Genomic DNA, 9,783 nt, shown 5'->3' on the forward strand with positions numbered 1-9,783 from the left:
ACACCTGCCATTTTCAAAGTGGGTTCTGGGGCTTGAACTCAGGCTCTCCTGCTTGCAAGGCAAGCGCTTTATACTGGCTGAGCTACCTCTTCAGCCCTAGCAAAAGTTCTTAATGCCTACTTAGCTTGTTTTAGGTAGAATAGGGCATTTTGTTTTCAAATAGGAGTCTGGCAAATGGGGCCTGGCATTTGGAGGCCCACTTGGGGCTTAGACAGTGGAAGAGATACGGCTGCCATGTTCCGTTGTTCCTCTGGGATGAGAGTCAGTTGTGGCTGTCTTCATCTCACAGTGAGTGCCAGAGCTTACCTTTGCCCTGCCAGTGCCTCCTCCAGAGTGAGTCTCATGCTGGTTGAGCCCCAAGAAAGGAAAGATTCTATCGTCTGTTGGGACCCAAGAAAAACCTAGAGATGAGCTAGGTTCTAGTAATTTTGGGGTTCTGGAAAGCTTGGGATTTCTGAGGATATAGTCATAATGAATGTTGGAACCAAAAGGCTGTTTAAATGCAGGACCCTGGGATGCCTGTGACTTTGCCCAGGGGTCCTAGAGAGAGCCTAGTGGGAGGTACGAGAGGAGCCCTGGAGCCTCTCCCCCTTCCCATGGGCTCATCCCTGTGCTTCACACGCTCCCTTTCCCCTAGCACTGGCCTCACTTCTGAGTATCTCCCTTGTGTATCTGTTTCTGTGGCTTCTTGTGTGTCTTATCCCATGTGTGTATTTATTATTTACCTGGGTGAAGACTGGGGCCAGTTTCCACGTCTCTAAAATAAGGATATCAATTCTTACCACATAGGATCTTCTGGAGGTGGCCTGGGACTCTAGGCATGGATGTCGCTAGCCAGTGCAATACTTGGCACACTGTAGTGCTGTGCAGAATTCTCTTCCCCTCAGCTCGTGATGGAGGGAGGAGGTTTCTTTTCATGTACAGCTTTCTCTTCCTCTTTGTGCCTGGGGAGTGTTTATGAGCGTAGATCACCCCACTGGGTGTGTCTCTGTTCTTTGAATATCCAACTCCTCAATTCGGTATGAGTGTTCAGGGCTTTCCCTCCTGTGGAGGTCTCTAATTCTGGCGTGAGTCATTGCGTTCTCGGCACAGGGACTGCTTGTCTCTGGCCTTGAGAGCCTAGTGGGCTGGTTGGCGCATGCGTGTGCTGCTATGCTGGAAGTTGCCCTGTCCTAGCGTCCTGCTCGATGCAGGTGGTGTCCTCTCTGAGAGTGCTGTCTTCTGTGTGTAGCTTGTGCTGGGCAGGTGGATGCACAATTGTAAGCCCCTCTGGTGTGTAGTTTGTTTTTGGATTTGGTGCATTCAGGCACTGAGACCCTTGGGCTCGTCACTTAGAGACTGTGTATCAGTTCCTGTCATCTTGGCACTGACGCTGAGTGGAGGGCTGTCTGTAGCTGCTGCAGCAATTAGCTTGAGTCCTCTCCCTGGGGAGAGAAAAGACTGGGTCTGGTTTCCCAGGGGCAGCTCAAAGAATGTTCCCGTAGAGGTCACTTCTGCCAAGGACCCTTTGTCCAAGGAAGGACTCTGCTTCCTGGGCCTCTTCTGGATCTGCTCGGCGTCTGGGAGCCAGTGCAGGTGGAGCCCCGCTGCTCTGGACCTCCTTTGTGGTTCCGCGCTTGCGAGGCTTTGAGTTGTAGGACGGCCATTCTTCTGACATGACTTCTGATTTGAATTATGCTTCATCTCTGCTGTCTTGGATTTGTGTCCTCTCCGCTTTACACCTAGACTGTCCTTGCCATCTCACTCCTTCTCTGTCCTCCAAACAGCCTTCTCTGCCTTAGAGGCTCTCCAGCCCTGCTCTGACCCTTCTTATCACGAAGGACTAGGTGGTCTCTTGTGGGGCATGGGGCTGGAACTAGCCAACTTGGGTTGTAGGACCCTAACACTCACCTCTATACCCTCCTTTCCCCATTGGCAAATAGCAGCCAGTGCTGTCCCACAAGCTCTATGGCAGGGGGAATCTTGCCTGTCTGTGCTGTCTAATATAGCAATGGTAGCTGCATGTGGCTGTTGGGCACCTGAAATGTGGCTAGTGAAACCCATGAACTAAAATTTTAATTCAAAGCTGAGTGTGGGGGATGGAGAGATAGATTAGTGGTTAAGGCACTTGTCTGCAAAGCCAAAGGACCCAGATTTGATTCCCTAGTACCCACATAAAGCCAGATGTACAAGGTGGCGCATATATGTAGAGTTCATTTGCAGTGGCTGGAGCTCCTGGCATGCCCACTCCCTCTCTCTCAACAAGTAGATAAATAATTATTTTAACAAAAGCTGAGTGTGGTGGTGCAGTTGTGTAATGTACTTCAGAGGTGGAGGCAGGAGGATCAGGAATTCAAAATTATCACTAGCTGTATATGGAGTCTGAGTCCAGTCTGAATACATGAGACCTTGTCTCAAAAACTTAAAAACAAAACAAACCAAACCAGAGTGGGTAGAATGCTTGCCTAGTATGCACATGCATGAAGACCTGGGTTTCATCCTTAGCACCACATATACCTGGTTTGGTGGTGCACACCTATGGGTTCCAACACTTGGGAGGAAGAACCAGCAGAGCAGGAGCTCAAGATCATCCCTGGCTGGCTACATACTGAACTCAAGACTGGCCTGGGCTACATGTAACCTTATCTCAAAAATAGCACATGCACCCACACACAAACAAGCAAGCAAAAAATCAATTTAATCAGCCTCAGTTTATTTTATTTTGTTTTATTTTATTTTATTCTTATGAGAGAGCAAAAGAGAATAAGAGAATTGGCATGCCAGAGCCTCTAGCCACTGCAATTGAATTCCAGATGCGTGTGCCACCTTGTGCACATGTATGACCTTGTGCATCTGGTTTACATGGGTTCTGGGGAGTTGAACCTGGGTCCTTAGGCTTTGTCGGAAAGTGCCTTAACCATTAAGCAGTCTCTCCAGCCTTTTTCTTTTTTTTTTTAAAGTTTTTTGAGGTAGGGTCTCACTCTAGCCCAGGCTGACCTGGAATTCACTGTGTAGTCTCAGAGTAGCCTCAAACTCACAGCATTCCTCCTACCTCTGCCTCCCAAGTGCTGGGCTTAAAGGCGTGAGCCACGGTGCTCAGCTTATTTTTGGTTTTCTGAGACTGAGTCTCATGTAGCCTAGGTAACCTGGAACTTGTTCTGTAGCTGAATTTGAAGCTCGTACTTCTGATCCTCCTGCCTCTATCTCCTGAGTGCTGGAGTTATAGGTATGAGCCACCATGCACAGCTCATCAGTTTAAATTTAAATAGCAACATGTTGGGCAGCACAGCTTTGAGATCTCCTCTGGCCCTAAGGCTGTGACACTTGACTGAACTGGTAGAAATTCCTCACTCCAGTGACCTTCCTTTGGATGCCCTGGAAGGCCTGACTTAACCTAACTGCTGGGGGAGGAGGAGGAGGAAGAGGAACATCTGGCCTTGGTATATGCTCTGGGGGTGGAGGAGAGACCAAGGACTGGGATCCAGAAGCAAAAAAAACAAGGCTTTTGCCACCCTGGCCTTACTTGTCTCATGGGCATCCTACGCCCCATCTGGTCTGGCAGGGACGAGAGGATGTCCTTCCAGGCTGGGTCAAGACAGCAGGGCCAGAGCCAGGGCAGATAGGTGCTTGGCAGCTCCATCTGGCCCAGAAGCCATAGAGTGCTGGGCAGAGCCAACTTGCAGAATTGGGTCTAAGGGCTCTTGTTCTCATGGACTGTGGAACCTTCTCAGAATGACTTCTCCCCTCAGCAGCCACTGGATTGAAGGATATGGCAACTTTCTGCTGAGACTGAGGATTTTGCTTCCAGGGACTCCTGTCCCAGGGCTCCATCCAGAGAAGCTGCCTGGGAAGCCTACAGGACTTCTAGTCTCTCTGGCACCTGGAGGCCTGGCCCAGAAGGCACTGCGTGGACTAGGTTTTAGGCGTGACTGTGTGCATGTCTGGAGCTGTTGCTGCCGGCTGCAGTGAGTCACGGTGGAAGGAGGGAGGGCGGGCCGCCTGTGGGTGAGGGTGAGTTGGCGCTCTTTCCCCTCTGCTGGCTCAGCACCAGGATGCTGGGCTGAGAAAGGGGCCTGGGAAGAAGGGGGCACTGGGACAGCCTGAAGCAGGGGTGAGGTGAGGGGATAGCTTCAGTTCTGAGAGGTCAGGGCTGGAGACTTATCTTTCCTTCTTTTGCCCGGTTCCTTATCTGTCAGCTTGGCTTCTCTGTGTTGCACTGGGACAGAAGGTGCCAGTTTCATGCAGGGAAGAATCAGGGTGACTTTTCTCCCATAGTGGCCTCCCCTGCCTGCCCGGAAGGGAGGAGGTGTTTCCCTAGCTTACCCCTGTGCCAACAGGCCTCTCCTTTCTGTCTTTGCGTTCACCCTAGCCAGCACCTGTGTTGTGGAGGAAGCCCATGATAAATACCACATGTACAAGTTTGTCAAATAGGAGAACAGGTGGGGCGACTTGCCTGAGACTGGAACTGCTAAGTGCCCATGAATTTCTAAGAGCCCACGGTTCCATCCGGGAGGCCTACTCTAGCACCTTTAAAGCCCCATTTATATTTCATTCCTCTGAGAAGGCTCCCTAAGCCTTCTGGGACATTGTGAGGCTCAATTCGTCATACCCAAAGTACCTTGCTTATAATTTATATCCAGGACAGGATCTGAGTCTTTTAAATCTCCATACCTGGTACACAGAGTGCATTCAATAAATGTTTAGAGGATGCATGAACGACGGAAGGTAACAATCTAATGCAGTGTGCAATTAAGTGCTGGGCTGGACTGTGCTTGTTCCTGGCTAGTAGCCTCTACAGCGTCCAGTACAAAGTTGAACATACCGGAGGTGATCCCTATGCATGTATTTATTGATTGGTCAACTAATTTCTGAATGTAAGTAGCAGCAAGGGTGGGGCTTGGGTGAGGCTCACCACAACTTTAGTGTCCCCACACAATTTCACAGGCATGCTTTAGATGGCTGCCACCGCCATTTTGTGTGGGTGGCTGTTGTTCGTCTCCATAGCCACGGTGGTGCCCGATGTTTTCCTGGGGCGCCACTGCAGCTGACAGGTCATCCTGTGACTGGAGGGTGTCTTTACCTACAGGGCCTGGCTCAGGGCCCAGTGTGGGCAGTCAGATGGTCCTTGACTCACCATGAGCCTGAGACCAGCTCATTTCTGCCTCGGCTTGGGGATCCCGATGGGGCTGGGGATATCTTTGTTCAGGCCTGGGAGATGCATCGGACCTGAAGCTCCCGGCTGCTGGTGAGCACTCGTTTTGGTCCTGAGCTGGGTCACTGTCACTGGGGTGGAGAGGGGCCACCACCATCACTGCTTGGAAGCCCCTTCTGAGGAATCTGACATCAGTGGCACACTGCAGACTGGATGTGGCTCAGGGAAAAGACGTGCAAACAGGCCTGGAACCAAGACCCCCAAGCATCACCACTCTCTCGGTGTGTGCCCCAGGAAGCCGTCCTCTCCAAGCCCATAACAGAGACAGTCATGGCTCTCATTCTTGAAGCACTTCTAGAGAATTTGATAAGCATGCATATACAGTGGGACTCCTAGGTGCCCACAGATTTCCTCTTGCTCCTTAAGTACTCTTGAACTTTTTTTTTTTTTTCTGGTATTTTGAGGTAGGGTCTCATGCTAGTCCAGGCTGACCTGGAATTCACTGTGTAGTCTCAGGGTGGCCTTGAACTCATAGTGATTCTCTTACCTCTGCCTCCTGAGTGCTGGGATTAAAGGTGTGCACTACCATACCTGGCCCTCTTGAACTTTTTTTTTAAAATCATCTCTCTTTTTGTAGACAAGGAAACAGAGTTCAGATGAGTTAAGTGCCCTTGGCCAGGGTCCCACACTTAGGAGGATGCTGAGGCAGCATTGTAAAGCTAGTCTGGCGTCCTCTAACCTTACCTTTTTTTTTTTTTTGAGGTAGGCTCTCACTCTAGGCTCAGCCTGATCTGGAATTTACTATGTAGACTCAGGGTGGCCTTAAATTCACAGCAATCCACCTATCTCTGCCTCCTGAGTGCTGGGATTAAAGGCGTGCACCACCACACCTGGATTTCTTTAAAATTTTTTTTGACATTTTTATACATATATATTACATTTTAAAAAATATTTATTTATGGGCTGGAGAGATGGCTTAGCAGTTAAGGCACTTGGCTGCAAAGCCAAAGGAACCAGGTTTGATTTCTAAGGACCCATGTAAGCCAGATGCAGAAGGTGGTACATGCATCTGGAGTTTGCTTGCAGTGGCTAGAGGCCCTGGCATGCCCATTCTCACTCTTTGTCTCTGTCTCTAATAAATAAATAAAAACAAATCTTTTAAAAAATATTTATTTTATTTATTTGAGAGAAAGAGAATGGGCACACCAGGGCATCTTGTTCATCTAGTAAACGAACTCCAGACACATGCGCCCCTTGTGCATTTGGCTTACATGGGTCATGGAGAATGGAACCAGGATCCTTTGGCTTTGCAGGCAAACGCCTTAACCCCTAAGCCATCTCTCCAGCCCTAAAAATAAATCTTTTTTAAAAAGTTATTTATGACTAGAGAGATACAGAGAAAGAGTATGAGCATACCATGGCCTTCTGCCATTGCAAATGAACTCCAGCTGCATGTGCCCTTTTGTGCATCTGACTTCACATGGGTACTGGGGAATTGAACCGGGGTTGTTAGGCTTTGTAGGCAAGAGCCTTAACCTCTGAGCCATCTCTCCAGCCTGATGTATGTTACATTTTGATATTACTCTCTCTTATCTCCTCAGTCTCCCTGTGTTCTTCTGATCACTTACCAGTGGCTATGCCTTAGAAGAGAATGACTCACTCCCTTGCAACCTATTACTGTCATTATCTCATTAGTAAGGGGCGTGGCCTCTCAGGCCCCTCCCCTGTCTATAACAGAGTCTAACCAAGCTCTCTGTGGCAACAGGCTTGAGAGTCATAGAGTTGCTGACTGTAGTAGGGGCCAGGGTATCGGCCTGGCCTGGAGAACGGCATCCAGTATTACTTGGGTGACATTCACCGGCGTTTTGAGGCAGCTGAGTGAGTGTGAGCATCATTGTGAACTTTGTCCTAGGTTGTATGACCGAGAGTCCCGAAGAGAGAGACTAAGGGGAAGAGAAGAAGGAGGGGCGGGCTCCTGGCAAGGCGTTTGTTCCTGAACAGAGTCCTGCAGAGGTCAGTAGGTAATATGGTGCACAGGGTTGAAGTGAAGTGATGGGATGTGGAACACTGGAAACCTCAGATAGCACTGGGAGGGTGGGCCCTGGGAGGGACAAAGGGCTGGTTACCTCCTTTCCATCTTCTCTGCTGTGCCTTTGGAGAATTTCCACACGAGTGAAGGACATGTGACAGATTACTCTTCCTGCAGTGGAACCCCTCACTTGACAGCTGAGCCAGTGCCCAGGGAACAGGTACACAGGAGTGAGGGCTCCTCTCCCTGAACATGTACAGGTCAGAGAGCCCTGGATTTCTCATACCTTCCTGCCCTCATGCCCCCACTGACCAGAGCTCTGTTTCCTCATCTCATTCCAGATGGAGAAGGAGGAGGAGACAACCCGGGAGCTGCTGCTGCCTAACTGGCAGGGCAGTGGCTCCCATGGGCTGACCATTGCCCAGAGGGATGATGGAGTCTTTGTGCAGGAGGTGATGCAGAACTCCCCTGCGGCCCGCACTGGAGTGGTCAAGGAGGGTGAGTCTCCCCAGGGTACTGACTGAGCACCGGTACTGGACATGAGAAAAGTGTTAGAGAGAAGGGTAGAGGCAGAAGTTAAGTTGCAGAGGGCTGGGAAGATGGCTCAGTTGACAAAGCACCCGCTGCGCATGTGTGAGGACTCGAGTTCAGATCCCCAACACCCACCTAACTGCTGGCTGGCTTTGGTGGCATGTCTGTGAACCTAGTTCTTGGGAGGTGGAGACTGGGGATCCCCAGGGCAAGCTGGCTAGCTAGACTGGCTGAATTGGTAAGGTCTGGGTTCAAATGAGAGACCCAGCCTCAGTAAATGAAGTGCAATTCAATCAAGGAAGATGCCCAACATGAACCCATGTGTACCTGTATGCATATGAACAAGCGTGCATACACATACCACACGCATATATAAGCCAAAAAAGAAAAAAGAGATGGACAAGTGGCTGTGGTAGGCATGGATCTAGCAACATCAGGATAGTCAATATGCAAGTCCTGTTCTTCCTCACCATTCTGTGACACTATTTATGGGTCTCAGGAAAGGCAGTTGTGTGGAGGTTCTGGATACTTGGTTCTCAAATTAAAAAAAAAAAAATTAAAGCCAGGCGTGGTGGCACATGCCTTTAATCCCAGCACTTGGGAGGCAGAGGTAGGAGGATTGCCATTTGTTCGAGGCCACCCTGAGATTACACAGTGAATTCCAGGTCAGCCTGAGCTAGAGTGAGACACTACCTCAAAAAACAAAACAAACAAACAAACAAACAAAAAAATTTGGAAGAGAGTATGTGTATATGGGAATGCTAGGGCCTCTTGCCACCGCAAATGAACTTCTGATTCATGTGCCACTTTGTGTGTCATGGGTACTAGGGAATTGAACTTGGGCCTTTAGGCTTTGCAAGCAAGTGCCTTTAACTACTGAACCATTTTCTCAGATTTGATTCTACCACTCACAAGGTCTGCAAGTTAATTAACTTTTTCAAGCTGTGGTTTCCTTATCAGTACATTGGGTAGTCCCATACCTGCCAGGCACCCATGAGGGTTAAATGCAATTCAGTGTAAGGGCCAGAACTGTTGTGGGTTGTTTCCTTGAGGCCTTGTTTGTCTTACCTGATAGTTGTTCCTCCTCGCTTAGGGGACCAGATTGTGGGTGCCACCATCTACTTTGACAATCTACAGTCGGGTGAGGTGACCCAGCTCCTGAACACCATGGGGCATCACACTGTTGGCCTGAAGCTACATCGCAAGGGGGATCGCTCCCCTGAACCTGGCCAGACCTGGAGCCATGAAGTCTTCAGCTCCCGTAGCTCCGAGGTAGTTCTGGTGAGTACCTGGTGGCCTGTCTGTGTTCTAAACTCTCCCTGCCCACAGTAGCGTGCTGGCCTCACTGCTGGATCTCTGTTAATCTCTTTCTGTCAATCCTCTGAATTCTCTTGAGCCTTCCATCAGCCTGTTTCTTCCTATTCATGTGTGAAGTGTGGCTAATGTTGCCCCTAAAAGTAAAGTCTTCCTTTGGTCTCTTGAGAGTACTCACTGTACCATGATATGGGAACCAACTCATGCAGCCTTGGCATAGATACCAGGAGAAAGGTGTTTTGCCTTACAAGATTCTTTGAAATGATTCCATGGTGCTCACTAGTGCCTCACAGACACCATTTTTCTCCTTACGTTCTGTGAGTCAGAAGGTAAGAGGCACAGTGCTTGTAGGGGATGATTCTCTATCCTGATGCCCTATTTACTGAACAAATGATGAGTGGTCAAAGTGAAGGTGTAACCCAAACACAGCCAAGCTGTTGGGCTCAACACATATTTTCCATTGTGCAAATGACCCCTGGGAGGCCTTCTTGACTAAAGCCAGTCAGTGAGTTGAGAGTTGAGGGATGAAGGACCTGGTTGGGTGGACATCCTTCGAACAGGTTGATTTAAACCACTACTGGATTGTAGATCCTTCTCCCAGACAGCATAGTTCAGGAGTCTTTATGTGTGTGTGTGTGTGTGTGTGTGTGTGTGTGTGTGTGTGTGTCTAACCCTCTCATGGCTTGCCAGTATATTCCCCCAAGTAATTTCTGTTTTCTTCCTGTAATGTGGATGTCAGCCCCTTTCTTTAGACTCTTGTGTTGTGTCTCAGGAGGTT

At 49.3% G+C, this 9,783-nt stretch overlaps 1 protein-coding gene across 7 annotated transcripts in view; it reads left to right on the top strand.

Annotated features, from left to right (window-relative positions):
- Ahnak (AHNAK nucleoprotein) overlaps positions 1-9,783 on the top strand; it is a 34,448-nt gene that overhangs the window by 6,948 nt on the left and 17,717 nt on the right. For all 7 annotated transcript variants that reach the window (XM_045134735.1, XM_045134745.1, XM_045134748.1 and 4 more), the window contains exons 2-4: positions 7,044-7,144; positions 7,502-7,658; positions 8,785-8,972. In XM_045134735.1, coding sequence (XP_044990670.1) covers positions 7,502-7,658; positions 8,785-8,972 — 345 coding nt within the window. In that variant the 5' untranslated portion in view covers positions 7,044-7,144. The remainder of the gene's footprint in view (positions 1-7,043; positions 7,145-7,501; positions 7,659-8,784; positions 8,973-9,783) is intronic.

This window comes from Jaculus jaculus, chromosome 1 (genome assembly GCF_020740685.1).
Source record: "Jaculus jaculus isolate mJacJac1 chromosome 1, mJacJac1.mat.Y.cur, whole genome shotgun sequence".
In the NCBI taxonomy this organism is placed as follows: Eukaryota; Metazoa; Chordata; class Mammalia; order Rodentia; family Dipodidae; genus Jaculus; species Jaculus jaculus.